Source organism: Heterodontus francisci, chromosome 33 (assembly GCF_036365525.1).
Source record: "Heterodontus francisci isolate sHetFra1 chromosome 33, sHetFra1.hap1, whole genome shotgun sequence".
In the NCBI taxonomy this organism is placed as follows: domain Eukaryota; kingdom Metazoa; phylum Chordata; class Chondrichthyes; order Heterodontiformes; family Heterodontidae; genus Heterodontus; species Heterodontus francisci.
In genome coordinates, this window is record NC_090403.1 from 25,865,154 (window position 1) to 25,882,027 (window position 16,874).

General features: G+C 42.8%; 1 protein-coding gene across 2 annotated transcripts in view; it reads right to left on the minus strand.

The window, feature by feature from the left end:
- The window catches only part of LOC137348065 (rho GTPase-activating protein 27-like), a 212,896-nt gene that overhangs the window by 60,349 nt on the left and 135,673 nt on the right, over nt 1–16,874 (minus strand). For both annotated transcript variants that reach the window (XM_068013210.1, XM_068013212.1), the window contains one exon: nt 7,830–8,231. In XM_068013210.1, coding sequence (XP_067869311.1) covers nt 7,830–8,231 — 402 coding nt within the window. The remainder of the gene's footprint in view (nt 1–7,829; nt 8,232–16,874) is intronic.

Consider the following 16,874-nt stretch of genomic DNA (forward strand, 5'->3'; position numbering starts at 1 on the left):
TCTGGGCTGGAGAGGAACATGCAGGGAGGGGGGAAGGATCCAGAGTTCCTGGTCCACGTAGGTGTCAATGACATAAGTACAACTAGGAAAGAGGTTCTACTGAGGGAGTATGAGCAGCTAGGGTCTAACTTAAAAAGAAGAACCTCAAAGGTAATAATATCTTTTCTTTTTTTAACTCAGCCACAAGCAAATTGGCATAGGATAAAAAAAGATTAGAGGGTTAAACGCGGGACTCGAAGATTGGTGTGGGAGAAATGGGTTTCGATTCATGGGGCACTGGCACCAGTACTGGGGAAAGTGGGAGCTGTACTGTTGGGATGGTCTTCACCTGAACGGTGCTGGGGAACAGTGTTCTAGTGGGTCGTATAACCAGGGTGGTAGAGAGGGCTTTAAACTAAATAGTGGGGGTGAGGGATCAGGATTGAGAAGATGTGATAAATTAAGTAGAGTCATAGAGAGATACAGCACTGAAACAGGCCCTTCAGCCCACCGAGTCTGTGCCGACCATCAACCACCCATTTATACTAATCCTACATTAATCCCATATTCCCTACCACATCTCTGCTTCCCCTCAATTCTCCTACCAGCTACCTACACTAGGGGCAATGTGCAATGGCCAATTTATCAACCTGCAAGTCTTTGGCTGTGGGAGGAAACTGGAGCACCCAGCGGAAACCCACACGGTCACAGAGAAAACTTGCAAACTCTGCACAGGCTGTATCCAGAACCAAACCCAGGTCACTGGAGCTGTGAGACTGCAGTGCTAACCACTGCACCACTGTGCCGCCCAAAGTAGAGAAGACAAGGCAAGAAAGCAAGGAAGCAATAAGGGAAATGATGATCAGAGTGTGGCAGGAAGGGACAGCGTGTACAAACCTAAGAGTGCACCAGCAGATAAGACTAGAGGTTACAAAAATAATAAAAAGACAGAACTAAAGGCTCTATATCTGAATGCATGTAGCATTTGTAACAAAGCAGATGAATTGACAGTGCAAATAGGAACAAATACGTATGATCTGATAGCCATTACAGAGACATGACTGCAAGATGGCAAAGACTGGGACATGAATATTCAAGGGTACATGACATTTAGGAAGGACATGAAACTAGGAAAAGGTGGAGGGGTAGCTCTATTAATTAATGATGACATTGGCACAATAGCGAGAGATGACCTTAGTTCTGGAATTCAAGATGTAGAATCAGTTTGGGTAGAGATGAGAAATAGTAAAGGCAAGAAGTCGCTTTTGGGAGTGGTTTATAGGCCCCCTAACAGTAACCATGCTGTAGGACGGGGTATACAGGATGAAATAATGAGGCATGTGAGAAAGGTACGACGATAATCATGGGCGAATTTAATCTACATATAGATTGGACAAATCAGATTGGCAAAGGTAGCCTGGATGATGAGTTTGTAGAGTTTTTCAGGACAATTTCTTGGAGCAGCACATTCTAGACCCAACCAGAGAGCAGGCTATACTAGATATAGTACTGTGCAATGAGACAGGATTAATTAATGACCTCATAGTGAAGGCACCCCAGATAGCAGTGATCACAATATGATCGAATTTCACATTCAGTTTGAGGGAGAGAAGGGTGAACCTAAGACTAGTGTTTTAAACTTAAATAAGGGCAATTATGAGGACATGAAGGTAGAGCTGGCTAAAGTAAACTGGCAAATTACGTTAAGGGATAGGTCAGTAGAGATGCAGTGGCAGACATTAAGGAGATATTTCAGAATACTCAGAAAATATACATTCCAATGAGAAAGAAAGACTCTAAGGGAAGGATGCTCCAACTGTGGCTAACTAAGGAAGTTAAAGATAGTATCAAATTGAAAGAAAAAGCATTGAATTCTGCAAAGATGAGTGGCAGGTCAGAAGATTGGGCAGAATATAAAGAACAGCAAAGAATGACTAAAAGGTTAATAAGGAGGGAGAAATTAGAGTATGAGAGAAAGCTCACTAGAAATATAAAAACAGATAGATAGTAAGAGTTTCTACAGGTATTTGAAAAGGAAAAGAGTTAGTAAAGTGAGCGTTGGTCCTCTAGAGAGTTAGTCTGGGGAATTAATAATGGAAAATAAGGAGATGGCAGATACATTGAACAGATATTTTGCATTGTCTTCACTGTAGAGGATACAAATAACATCCCAGAAATAATTGTGAAAGGAAGTGAGGAACTTAAAACAATTACAATCACCAGGGAAAGGGTACTGAAAAAAAAATGATTAGAACTAAAAGCTGACAAGTCCCCTGGTCCACATGGACTTCATCCAAGAGCCTTAAAAGAAGTGGCTGCTGTGATAGTAGATGCATTGGTTTTACCTTCCCAAAATTCCCTAGATTCTGTAAAGGTCCTATCAGATTGGAAAGTAGTGAATATGACTCCTGTATTCAAGAAAGGAGGGAGACAGAAAGCAGGAAACTACAGGCCAGTTAGCTTAACATCTGTGATAGGGAAAATGCTAGAATCTAGTATAAGGAAGTTATCGCGGGGCATTCAGAAAGTCTCAATATAATCAGGCAGAGTCAAAATGGTTTTATGAAAGGGAAATCGTATTTCACTAATTTATTGGAGTTCTTTGAGGAAGTAACAAACAATGTGGATACAGGGGAACCTTTGGATGTGCTATACTTAGATTTCCAGAAGGCATTTTACAAGGTGCCACATCAAAGGTTACTAAGCAAAATAAGAGCTCATGGCATTGCGGGTAACATATTAGCATGGTTAGCTAACAGGAAACAGAGAGTAGGCATAAATGGGTCATTTTCGGGTTGGCAAGATGAGATGAGTGGAGTACCACAGGGACCAGTGCTGGGAACTCAACTATTTTCAATTTATATCAATTACTTTGATGAAGGGACTGAATGTATGGTTGCAAAATTTGCTGATGACACTAAGATAGGTAGGAAAGTAAGTTGTGAAGAGGACATAAGGAGTCTGAAAAGGGGTTAATTGAATGGGCAAAAAATTGGCAAATTGAGTATAACGTGGGAAAATGTGAATTATCCAATTTGGCAGGAAGAATAGTAAAGCAGAATATTATTTAAATAAAGAGAGATTGCAGAACTCAGATATAGAGGGATCTCAGTGTCCTGTTACATGAATCACAAAAGGCTGGTCTGCAGATCTTTTGGGCCTCCTTATCTCGAGAGACAATGGATACGCGCCTGGAGGTGGTCAGTGGTTTGTGAAGCAGTGCCTGGAGTGGCTATAAAGGCCAATTCTAGAGTGACAGGCTTTTCCACAGGTGCTGCAGAGAAATTCGTTTGTCGGGCCTGTTACACAGTTGGCTCTCCCCTTGCGCCTCTATCTTTTTTCCTGCCAACTACTAAGTCTCTTCGACTCGCCACATTTTAGCCCCGTCTTTATGGCTGCCCGCCAGCTCTTGCGAACGCTGGCAACTGACTTCCACGACTTGTGATCAATGTCACAGGATTTCATGTCGCGTTTGCAGACGTCTTTATAGCGGAGACATGGACGGCCGGTGGGTCTGATACCAGTGGCGAGCTCGCTGTACAATGTGTCTTTGGGGATCCTGCCATCTTCCATGCGGCTCACATGGCCAAGCCATCTCAAGCGCCGCTGACTCAGTAGTGTGTACAAGCTGGGGATGTTAGCCGCCTCGAGGACTTCTGTGTTGGAAATACGGTCCTGCCACCTGATGCCAAGTATTCTCCGGAGGCAGCGAAGATGGAATGAATTGAGACGTCGCTCTTGGCTGACATACGTTGTCCAGGCCTCGCTGCCATAGAGCAAGGTACTGAGGACACAGGCCTGATACACTCGGACTTTTGTGTTCCGTGTCAGTGCGCCATTTTCCCACACTTTCTTGGCCAGTCTGGACATAGCAGTGGAAGCCTTTCCCATGCGCTTGTTGATTTCTTTATCTAGAGACAGGTTACTGGTGATAGTTGAGCCTAGGTAGGTGAACTCTTGAACCACTTCCAGAGCATGGTCGCCAATATTGATGGATGGAGCATTTCTGACATCCTGCCCCATGATGTTTGTTTTCTTGAGGCTGATGGTTAGGCCAAATTCATTGCAGGCAGCCGCAAACCTGTCGATGAGACTCTGCAGGCACTCTTCAGTGTGTGATGTTAAAGCAGCATCGTCAGCGAAGAGGAGTTCCCTGATGAGGCCTTTCCGTACTTTGGACTTCGCTCTTAGACGGGCAAGGTTGAACAACCTGCCCCCTGATCTTGTGTGGAGGAAAATTCCTTCTTCAGAGGACTTGAACGCATGTGAAAGCAGCAGGGAGAAGAAAATCCCAAAAAGTGTGGGTGCGAGAACACAGCCCTGTTTCACGCCACTCAGGATAGGAAAGATACAGCAAGTGATTAGGAAGGCAAATGTAATGTTGTTGCTTATTGCAAGGGGAATGGAATATAAAAGTAGGGATGTTTTGCTACAGTAGTATAGGGTATTGGTGAGACCACATCTGTAGTACTGTGTACAGTTTTGGTCTCCTTATTTAAGAAATGATATAAATGCATCAGAGGCAGTTCAGAGAAAGTTCACTTGACTGATACCGGAGATGGGAGGGGTTATCTTATGAAGAAAGGTTGGACAGGTTGGGTCTGTACCCATTGGCGTTTAGAAGAATGAGAGGTGATCTCATTGAAACATATAAGATCCTGAGGGGTATTGACAGGGTGAATGCTGAAAGGATGTTTCCACTTGTCAGAGAGATTAGAACTAGAGGACACAGTTTATAAATAAGGGGTCGCCCATTTAAGATGGAGATGAGGAGAATTTTTTTTCTCTCAGAGGACAGGGTGACTTTGGAACTCTCTTCCCAAGATAGTGGCGGAGGCAGGGTCACTGAATATTTTTAAGGCAGAGGTAGATACATTCTTGACTAACAAGGGTGTCAAAGGGTATCGGGGGTAGGCGGGAAAGTGAAGTCAAGGCCACAATCAGATCATCTATCATCTTATTAAAGGCGGAGGAGGCTCGAGGGGGAAAATGGCTTACTCCTGCTCCTAATTTGTATATTTGCATTTTCGTGTTCCCATAAGGGCATTCCTCACACTGGAGCCTGTAAGATGAATGTCACTCAGCTACACCATCATGGGAGGAGTCACAGCCAACACACCCACATTTCCAGCAAGGATCACAATCAGTAGCATGCACCCTGGTTGACTACCCTCTCCCTATCCTCGGGAAGCTGGGACCAAATAAAGCATTTCAGCTGCTCCCAGCCCTAAGATCAACTAACTCAGCAGAGGTAATGAATCAAACGTTTGGATCTGTATGGTTTGATATGACACTGACTGGTGTGTTTGGGACACTGAGGTTTTTGAGGAGCTGAAGGTATTATTTACATGTGCCATCTATCTGTTGCTCATACATGTAGTAGGTACAATTATGTCTTGCAGGAAGCACACTAATTTTGTTATCTCTGCTACTCCTTCTCGGGATATGGGCATTGCTGGAAAGGCTAACATTTATTGCCCATCTCTCGATGCCCTTGAGAAGGCAGTGGGCCTTCTTCTTGAATACTTGATATTAAGTGAGACTAAACTTTCTTTTAAATATGCCCCATGTGACAGTCTGAAATCAGAATCAGACACTTGTATTTAGATGGTTTTAGAGCACGCATCAAATAGACATCTTTATCCGTTTACAAAAGGATATTAATTCTGTGCTGTATTTATTTCTAGTATGTTAAAACAGAATTCAACATGTTAACACTACTTGTGTTTATATTCAATATAATAGACTTTGACACAATGAACATCCACCCTGAAATTTTTTCACATTGTTTCTAAGATATTAGGATTTTGGGATTTGACCTTTGATATCAAAGTCTCTGGCTTTTCTTTGGAAAATACTTGTTTTCTATGATTACCAGTGGCACAACCTAATCCAGTAATTACAGCCCAGTGTGCTGTGTGCTGTGTTTCCTACTGGCTGTGAAGCAGTTCGGGATGTCCTGAGATCATGAAAGTCACTACTCCTAAAAAAATTAATTCTTGGAGTGTGAATGTCGCTGCCAAGGCCAGCAATTATTGCCCATCCCTTGAGATGGCAGTGGTGAGCCTTCTTGAACTGCTGCAGTTTGTGTGGTGAAGCTGCTACTACAATGCCTTTAGGTAGGGAGTTCCAGCGACAGTGAAGGAATGGTGACATAGGTCTATGTCAGGATGTTGTGTAACTTGGAGGGAAACGTCCAGCTGTCCCTATGCATCTGCTGCACTTGTCCTTTTAGGCAGTTGAGGTTGGGAGTTTGAGAGGTGCTGATGAAAAAGCCATGGCGAGTTATCGCAGTGCATCCTGTAGTCACGGTATGCAGATGGTGAAGGGAGTGAATGTTTAAACCAGACTTACAAATGCAAGCTCTTACTTTCTCTGATATGCCCCTGCCCTCACTTGAGTTTCTTTTCTGTCCTCAATACTGAGCTAATAATTTGACAAATAATTGGAGAAATATCAAAGTCACTCTGCCCTTCTATATTTCACTTTCTCTTACCCTCCTCAAAATAAAGCAGACAAATTGCTTCACTTGACCTTTTGAGGGTCACAAATGTTAGTTTTCCAGATACCTTTTTCAGAATGTATGAGATATTTAAATCTTCATATTAGGCTACAAAACAAAGTATTCCGAATTGCAGCATGCAGCATGTTTCAAATCAATTCTATCATCTGAGCTATTACCATGTTTAACAATTAAGATATGAAAAGATGGAATTGAGTGGTTTACTTTAGGATTGGGGCATCAAGATACAACAAACATTTTTATGAATTAGCAAACTGTTTCTTTTAACAGGAGGGAAAATGGTAGACAAAGAACACAAATACATAGGGTGTACGGAGATCCCTCAAGGCTCAATCAAACCTCACAGCTCCAGCGACCCAGGTTCGGTTCTGGGTACTGCCTGTGCGGAGTTTGCAAGTTCTCCCTGTGACCGCGTGGGTTTCTGCCGGGTGCTCTGGTTTGCTCCCACAGCCAAAGACTTGCAGGTTGATCGGTAAATTGGCCATTGTAAAATACCCCTAGTGTAGGTCGGTGGTAGGAGAATTGAGGAAGGTGGGGATATGGTAGGGAATATGGGATTAATGTAGGATTAGTATAAATGGGTGGTTGATGGTCGGCACAGACTTGGTGGGCCGAAGGGCCTGTTTCAGCGCTGTATCTCTCTATGACTCTAAGACTCTAAATCATAAATTTATAAAGATTATGATGGGAATCCATAAGGTTAACCCAGGCAAATGCAAGTGAAAGATTTGATTAAAACGAGATATGAGTCAGGAAGTTAGGAGATTTAATAGGCTGGAATTTCTTTTTTAAATTGAGAGGGTCATACAGTAGTGGAGCAAGTCAGCATAGAAAGTAATTAAGGTCGTTAGTGTAAAAATAATTCAAGGAACAATTAAACAGATTTAAAGGACAGAAAAGGAGTGAAGAGATATGTTGAGATGGTGAGCAGTTGGGGTTGGTGTATGAAAAGGTGAGGAGTTTGTTGAACCTAATAGATCTGTTAGTTCCAGAAAATTTTCTGTCCTTGAATAATTTTAAGCTGTCATTAAATTTACTGCTGTCAGGCTCCCAGGTGTTTGCCCCACCCCATCCCATCAAAGCAGTTATTTATGCATTTACACAATCTATTTTATAAATGTGCCCTCTGGCCACACGACTTTGCCTGGCAGGAAGGCAGATTGGGAGTTTGAGGATCAGTGGGTCCCATAGGATGTTCCATCAGTTAAAATAAATTGAAGGGAAATGCTGTGGACGCTGCTGATATTTGAACCCAAATTCCCGATTCTGTGCCAAAGGCATAAATTGGTGAATTGCGCCCTGTAGCAAAACAGAAATGGTTACATACCCTCTGGTCTCTGTGAGTATCCATACGATCTGTTGTTTCTTCCTCCTGTTGTTCTGGTGGTTCCCACGTCGTCTCCCCAGTTACAGGATTGTAGTAGTAGGGCTGACCACTAACTTCATCAAGATGCGATTCCCATCCTACGAAGGTATAGCTTGTACTGGAACTGCGGGAACGCGGGCTGCGCGGCTCCTTCCCGTCCAAGCTATCAAATGGTGAGTCCCAGGTGGTCTCTCCAGTCACCACGTTGTAGTAGAAGGGTTGTCCAGTTGCTTGGTCAGTATGTGTTTCCCATTCTTCTAGCTGACTGGTTGAGCTATTGCTGAGACTTGGCTGTACCTCTGCAAGCTCCTGCCTCAGCTCTGTGACATTCTGATACACTGACTCAGACTGTTTTTCAAATACCTTTAAAAATATAAAGAAATAAAACAAAATGAGATTCAGCTAAATCTATTTAAAAAAAAAGAAAATGGAGAACTTGCATTTCTATAGCACTATTCACCAACCCATGACATCCCAAAGTGCTTCACAACCAATTAGTTAAACCATGGGCAAAGCATATACAAAAGAGTGACATCATTTTACAATTTAATTACAGAATTCCTAAAATTGATACATATATGTAAGTGAAAGAGAGCTTGAATTGATATTGTGCCTTATCATGCCCTCCGAGCATCCCAAAGTATTTTCCAGCCAACCGTTTATTTTTGAAATATAGTCACTCTTGTTATAACACCAGACCCAGCACAATTTGCAAGATTCAGGTGAATGAATGATGAATTATTCTGTTTTTTGTGATGCTGATTGAGGGAGGAATGTTGGCTAGGGCACCATGAGAATGTCCTTCTCCACTTTGCATAATCCCATGGGATCTCTTGCCTTCAGCATTGATCAGTGACTCATCCAATAGGCAGCATGCTTGACTAGATGCAAGTCCGGGACATACTAAAATGGTGCAGGACAAATAAATCACCAGGAAAATTTATACATCTGAAAGAGGCCAGGCAGGAGTTTTTTGAGGCACAGGTAACCCTTAATATTTCCATGAAATTAACATACAGAGGAATGTATATGAATACGTTAAGCGTGCACATGTATTTCTAGGTTCATACCCTTACAGCACTATCAGATATTCAGATAAACCTCAGCGTTTACTTATGAGATTGGAATCTCCAGCAGCAAACAAAGCTCATGGAATAAAATCAGTCGCAATCAATAGTTTGTCCTTTTCACTGAAGCAGCATATCTAACCACTTGAATAACATCCATTAGGGACAACACAGCAGCCCCTACCGGTGTGAACCATACACCCTTTGAACACAGCAGGAGCCTGATCTACCATTGATGTTGGACTGTTCAAATTGTGTGAAATTCACAATGTTGCAGCATTCAATGAATCTTATTTCCCCTGCTTTAGAACAGACTGTTTCTTTCCAAGTCCTCCTAACACTGGAGTTAAAAGTGTCACCTAAATTTCACAAATCGGTAAAGGAAAATAAACTCAAGTTCAGACACTTTTAAAATGAGAATACCGTTATTTTTCTTGCCTCTTTATAAGACTCAAAAGCGGAGATATTTCTCTTCAACACTCCAAGCAGTACTGGAGAACATATTGGGATATGCAATTGGTGATCATTAATCAGGGACTAACGTGGGATGGTTTCTTCAAAGTTTTCAAGATATTAAGGTGAACAGATATAGACTGAGAGAAACCATTTCCGCTGGCTGGGACGTCAAGGACTAGGGAGTCATAGTCTAAAATTTAGAGTCAGATGATTCGGGGTGAAATTAGAAAACACTTCAACACACTAAGAGTGGTAGAAGTTTGGAATTCTCTCCCACAAATGGCAATTGATGCTAGATTGTTGCTATCCAAAGGTAATAAGGGATATGGGGCAAAGGCAGGCATATAGGGTTAAGTCACAGAACAGCCATAATCTCATTGAATGATAGAACAGGCTCGAGAGACTAAATGACCTTACTCCTGTTCCTAATTTCCCAATACGCACCGGAGCAGGCACAATTCTGTGCCAATGCGGAAAATCTCCCTAAAGAAGTTGCACGATTAGTTCAACTTCAAAAGGAATGAAAGCAAAAGATTGAACAATGATTGTTCAAAGAAAGCCCTCAAAGTGCAAAGCCATATTTAGAACTCTTACTTTGGATTACATACACAGAAATAACAACACAGAAACAAGCAGTTGGCATATGATGTTTACTCTACATGATCTGGGTAACAGGGTTAAAAGGGCAAGGGCACTTCACATTGGAAAAAACAGCTTTAACCCTGAAAAGCAGAATTACACGTGTTAAGAAATTGTTGCATTTATATAGCGCCTGATCACAACTCTCAGAAGTGTTTCAAAGAGTTTCAGGTACAATAGATTAAATAATTTGCATTTAGAGAATGCCTTTTTATGATGTCCCAAAGCACTTCACAGCCAATGAATTACTATTGAAGTATCGTCACAGTTGGTAAAAATGGCAGCCACTTTGCACACAGGAAGGTCCCACAAACAATAATGAGATAAATAACCATTTAAACTGCTGTAGTGGTGTTGGTTTGGGGAGAATTCCCCTACCTTCCTCGAATAGTATACTATCCAACTCCCCGAGTACTGCAGTGGAGCGTCAGCCAAGATTATGTACATAAATCCTGGAGTGGGACTTCAAACCAGTCAGAGGCAGGAGTGTTATCAACTGAGCCAAGGCTTACACCTGACAATCACTCTAAAGTGCATTGACTATCATAAAGGTATATGCAGTAGTCATTTTTGTGCACTGCAAGGTCCCAAGTCAGCAACAAGGTGAATGACCAGTTAATCAGTTTTTGTTGATGTTGGTGCAGGCTGGAAAGTTTACTAAGAAACGCTATTAGGATTCTCTGCCCTCTTCAAATAGTGACAAGGAATCATTAACAAGCTATTTAATGCCAAGCTGGCCAGATGGCAATCCTAATCACTATCCAGTGATCCCTACTGAGAAAGTACAAATGTGTGAACCGCAGGACAGGATCAGGTTCAGCTGTGATACCTGCAATAGCTGAATATCTAACATTGTCATGGAGCAACCCAAGAGGATTCTCAGAGCATCTGCTATCATTAATATCCAGGTGACTGATCAAAAGCAGACCAATTGGCTTACTGACACCCAACCCTCTGGAGATTTCCTACCTTGGGGTCAAACTATGCACAGAATAAATGTCCTTACTGGCAGGTTAATTTAGGCAAAAGTACAACCGAGAAAGACTGGCATTTGTATAATACTTCATCATGTTTCTCAGAAAGTCCCAATGTACAATTAATTATTTTGAAGTGCGGTCACTTTTGTTTTTCGGTGAACATGGCAGCCACTTTGCACAGAGCAAGGCCCCACAAATAGCAATGAGATGAGTGACCAGTTAACTGCATTGGTGTTCGAATAAAGCTAAGTGCTTCAAACTCCTATTATTTGCCTTTCTAGCCCAGCAAGATGCACAACTTTTAAACGTAACTTGTCAATTGTTGGGCAACTCCTGGCTGCATAACTATCTTGTTACATCAACTATTTCTGTGCCAATTATCCTGGAAAATTCAGTGTGACACACCATACAGAATAATGAACGATCGGTATGAATAACACAGGGTGTGGGTGGGGAACAGTCACTATGCAAACAATAACTGAGGACAATAGCATAATGATAATGTTACTGGATTAGTAATCCAGGGACCTGGACTAATGCTCTGAAACCATGAGGTTAAATCCCACCACGGCAGCTTGGGGAATTTAAATTCAATTAATTAATAAATGTGGAATAAAATGTTGGTCTTGTTAATAATTATCACGGCTCATCTGGTTCACTAATATACTTCAGGGGAGGAAATCAGTTTGACATGTGATGCCAGACCCACGCAATGTGGTTGACTCTTAACTGCCCTCTGAAATGGCCCAGCGAGCCATTCAGTTGCATCAAACCACGACAGAAAAGTCAAAGAAGAATAAAACTGGATGGATCAACCGAGGCACTGGAAATGACAAAGGCACACCCGACCCAGTTGGCCCTGCAAAGTCCTCCCCACCTGGGGAGTCCCCATCTGGGGACTTGTGCCAAAATTGGGAGAGCTGTCCCACAGACTAGATAAGCGACAGTCTAACATCGTCATACTCACCAAATCATACTGTGTAGCCAATGACCCAGAATCCTCCATCAGTACTCCTTGGTATGCCCTGTCCCACTGGCAGGATAGACCCGCCAGAGGTAGCTGTACAGTTAGATGGGAGTAACCTTGGGAGTCCTCAACATTCACTCCAGACCCCATGAAGTATCATGGCATCAGGTGAAACATGGGCACCACCTACCGCCCTCAGCTGATGAATGAATGTTCCTCCATGTTGAACACCACATGGAAGAAACGCTGAGTAGCAAGAGCACTTGTACTCTGGATGGGGGACTTCAATGTCCATCATCAAGAGTGGCTCGGCAGTACCAGTACTAACCAAATCCTGAAGGACACATCTGCCAGAGGGCCTGCGGCAGGTGGTGAGAGAACCAACAAGAGGAGAAAAACCTACTTACGCATGTCCTCACCAATCTACCTGTCACAGATGGATCTGTCCATGACAGTTTTGGTAGAAGTGATCACCGCACAGTCCTTGTGGAGATAAAGTAGTGTTTTAACACTGAGGACACCCTCCACCGTGTTATGTGGCACTACCACCGTGCAATAGACTCAGAACAAATTTAGCAACTCAAAATTAGGTATCAATGAGGTGCTGTGGGCCATCAGCAGCAACAGAATTGTATTCAATCACAATCCATAACCTCATGGCCCGGTATATTCCTCACTCTGCCATTACCAACAAGTCAGAGCTTCAATGAGGAGTGTAGGAAAGTATGCCAGGAGCAACACCAGGCATGCCTAAAAATGAGGTGTCAACCTGGTGAAGCTACAGCACAGGACTACATGTATGCTAAACAGCAAAAGCAGTATACGATAGACAGAGCTAAGCAATCCCACAACCAACGGATCCGATCAAATTGCTGCAGTTCTGCCACATTCAGTGGTGAATGATGGTGGACAATTAAACAGTTAACTGGAGGAGAAGGCTCACACACATCCCCATCCTCAATGATGATGCAGCCCAGCACATCAGTACAAAAGACAAGGCTGAAACATTTGCAACCATCTTCAGCCAGAAGTGCCAAGTGGATGATTGATATCAGCCTCCTCCTGAGGTCCCCAGCATCACAGATTCCAGTCTTCAGCCAATTTGATTCACTCCATATGATATCATGAAATGGCTAAAGGCACTGGATACAGAAAAGGCTATTGGGCCCTGACAACATCCGGGCTGTAGTACTAAATACTTGTGCTTTAGAAGTAGCCATGCCCTTAGCCAAGCTGTTCCAGTACAGCTACAACACAGGCATCTACCCGACAATGCGGAAAATTGCCCAGGTATGTCCTGTCCACAAAAAGCAAGACAAATCCAATCCAGACAATTACCACCCCATCAGTCTACTCTCAATCATCAGCAAAGTGATGGAAGGTGTCGTCAATAGTACTATCAAGCGGCACTTACTCAGCAATAACCTGTTCACGAAGCTCAGTTTGAGTTCCACCAGGGCCACTTGGCTCCAGACCTCATTACATCCTTAGCCCCAAACATGGACAAAAGAGCAGAATTTCAGAGGTGAGATGAGAGTGACTGTACTGAACATCAAGGCAGCATTTGACAGAGTGTGACATCAAGGAGCCCTAGAAAAATTGAAGTCAATGGGAATCAGGGGGAAAATTCTCCTATGTTTGGCATCATACTGAGCACAAAGGAAGATGGTTGTGATTGTTGGAGGCCAATCATCTCAGCCCCAAGACATTGCTGCAGGAGTTCCTAGGCCCAACCACCTTCAGCTGCTTCATCAATGACCTTCCCTCCAGCATAAAGTCAGAAGTGGGGATGTTGGCTGATGAATGCATAGTGTTCAATACATTTGCAACTCCTCAGATACTGAAGCAGTCCATGCCCACATGTAGCAAGACCTGGACGACATTCAGACTTGGGCTGATATGAGGCAAGTAACATTTGCACCGCACAAGTTGCAGGCAAATGACAATCTCCAAGAAGATAGAATCTAACTATCTCCCCTTTACGTTCAACACCATTACCATTGTTGAATTCCCCACCATCAACATCCTGAGGGTTGCCATTGACCAGAAATTTAACTGGACCAGCCATATAAATACTGCGTCTACAAGAGCAGGTCCCAAGCTGGGAATTTTGCAGTGTGTAACTCACCTCCTGACTCCCCAAAGCCTATCTGCCATCTACAAGGCACAAGTCAGGAGTATGATGGAAAACTCTCCACTTGCCTGGATAAGTGCAGCTCCAATAACATTCAAGAAGCTCAACACCATCCAAGACAAAGCAGCCCACTTGATTGGCACCCCATCCACCACCTTCAACATTCACTACCTCCAGCACTGGGTCACAGTGGCAGCAGATGCACTGTAGCAAATCACAAAGGCTCCTTCGACAGCACCTTCCAAACCCAGAACCTCCATCACCTAGAAGGACAAGGCAGCAGACACTTGGGAACACCACCACTTGCACGTCATACACCATCCTGACTGGAACTATATCACTGTTCCTTCTATTATCACTAGGTCAAAATCCCAGAACTCCCTCTCTAACAGCACTGTGGGTGTACCTACACCACATGGACTGCAGCCGTTCAAGAAGGTGGCTCACCACCACCTTCTCAAGGGCGATTAGGGATGGGCAATAAATGCTGGCCTTGCCAGTGACGCTCACGTCCCAACAACAAATACAAAATAAGGAAACAGTACATAATGTATGCATTATATAATTGCTGAAATGTGATACTCTATGGGCAATAGGAGGTGGATTTTCCTTACCGATACCAAAACAACACCTTGCACTTATGCAACACATTTAACATAGTAAAACATCCCTAGGCCCTTCACAGGAACGTAATCAGACAAAATACTGAGCTACATAAGGAGATAATAGAACAGGTAACCAAAACTTGGTCAAAGCATAGGTTTTAAGGAGCATCTTAAAAGGAGTTGAGAGAGGTGGAGAGGCAGAGGAGGATGTCACGTGTTACATGGCTGCACCACTGATTTAAAGCAACTAAATCAATCAGTTAACTCTAAAACTGCAGTTGTGATAGGATTGGAGTGGACTCTGATCTGTGAAATATACACTGACTGACTATTAAAATGAAAATCACACAGTGCATAAGTCAACTCCCTCCCCTTCACTTTGAACGGCTTGAAATGCAACTTCTGCTACCTTTACGTCACAATCATATCACTATCAGCAGCACTGACCTTTTTCAAGCCTCCTGCATCAGCTTTTATACGACTGTACATTTTCAGCCCCAGCATCAGCCATTCTGTGGCTCGAGACTGCCGATTAGTGCCAACTGGCCCATGCCCAGTAAGCCTGAAACTGCCCAAACTTCTTTCACATTGCAGCTAACAGTATGAAGACAAAAGAGAGGCTCATCCCATCTGTCTCTGCTGTAGTTAACACAGGTTCCTGAAGTTAAAGGTCAATGACTGTCTCACAGTGCCACCCAGGCCCCACTGAGATGTCACCAGCTCCCACTCCCTGGATACTCCACCCAAAGACTCAGGACTTCAACCATATTCAAAAAGGTTATAATCTGTAGCATTTTTGCCAATGGTTTCCCCAGATTGCAAAACCACTGCAACAAAATACGAAGAATTTCCGCTTAACAATAGGATTCACACACTGAAACAGGCTCGTTCTTAAAGTCCTAAACTAAAGCAACAAGTTGCTATTTTATTCATGCAAAACATGCAGAACCTCTTTACTAACAAGGTATTGATCTATATTACAAAGATACAATAAAATGCACTTAAATGCAATTAAATTGCTTCAAATATAAAACATTTTGCTAAGCCAAACCACAGATTATAGATAAAATAGCAGAGATCTGCATATTTGCGGTCAAATTATTATCTTTTTGCAACAGTACTTCTTTAAATACAGGATTTCTAGTTATTCTTTCACCAAAGACTTTAACAGAATCAAAACTTCAAAAGCTTATGAACACGCCTAGGAATATAAATACAAATTTTGTCAAGAGTCTGGCCTTGTGACTTGTTTATAGTCAGAATATTGAAGTCTAATGGGAACTGTTTTCTCCTGAATTGAAAAGGCAGGTTTTCATCCCTTGGGCTCAATATTATTCGAGGAATAAACTTTCTATTTCCTTGAAATCTGCCTGTTATAATTTCAGCATCTATTATTGAAGAAAACAGCTTCCTAATTGTCAACAAGAAATGCTGGAATCACACAGCAGGTCTGGCAGCATCTGTGGAAAGAGAAGCAGAGTTAACGTTTCGGGTCAGTGACCCTTCTTCGGAACCCAGTTCCAAAGAAGGGTCACTGACCCGAAACGTTAACTCTGCTTCTCTTTCCACAGATGCTGCCAGACCTGCTGAGTGATTCCAGCATTTCTTGTTTTTGTTTCAGATTTCCAGCATCCGCAGTATTTTGCTTTTATTTGTAACTGTCAATCTTGTTCAAGTTTCATAGCAACATTATAACTGCTCCTTCCTTGAGGCTAAGTTTGTGTGGTGGCATGCCCCAGAGTTAGACTGTGTAGAAACTCTGGAGGGTCTAGACGATTATCATCTTCCTCGTCTATAGAACCAATGCTGATGCATTCTTTTAATTCACCTGAATTTTCTGAAACTTATTCATTGAAATCTAATGAATCTTCATTTTCAGCACAAAGAATAAATTTTGAATAAAAGTTGCATCAAATAATTGTCACCATCATTTTGCCACTTAACCTTTTCCAACATCTCTTCCAACACTCCCATGCCACCCTCATGCCAACACATCCCTCCCATGCCATCTGCATCTGATGACATTCCATCCTTCCTAAGCCATCCCTCTTATACCATCCCCAACCATTCCTTCCATTCCTCCTATGCCATTCTCATCCCACTCCTGCCATCCCCATCCCATTCCTTCCATCCCATCCCAGACGGAAACAATCTCTCCAGC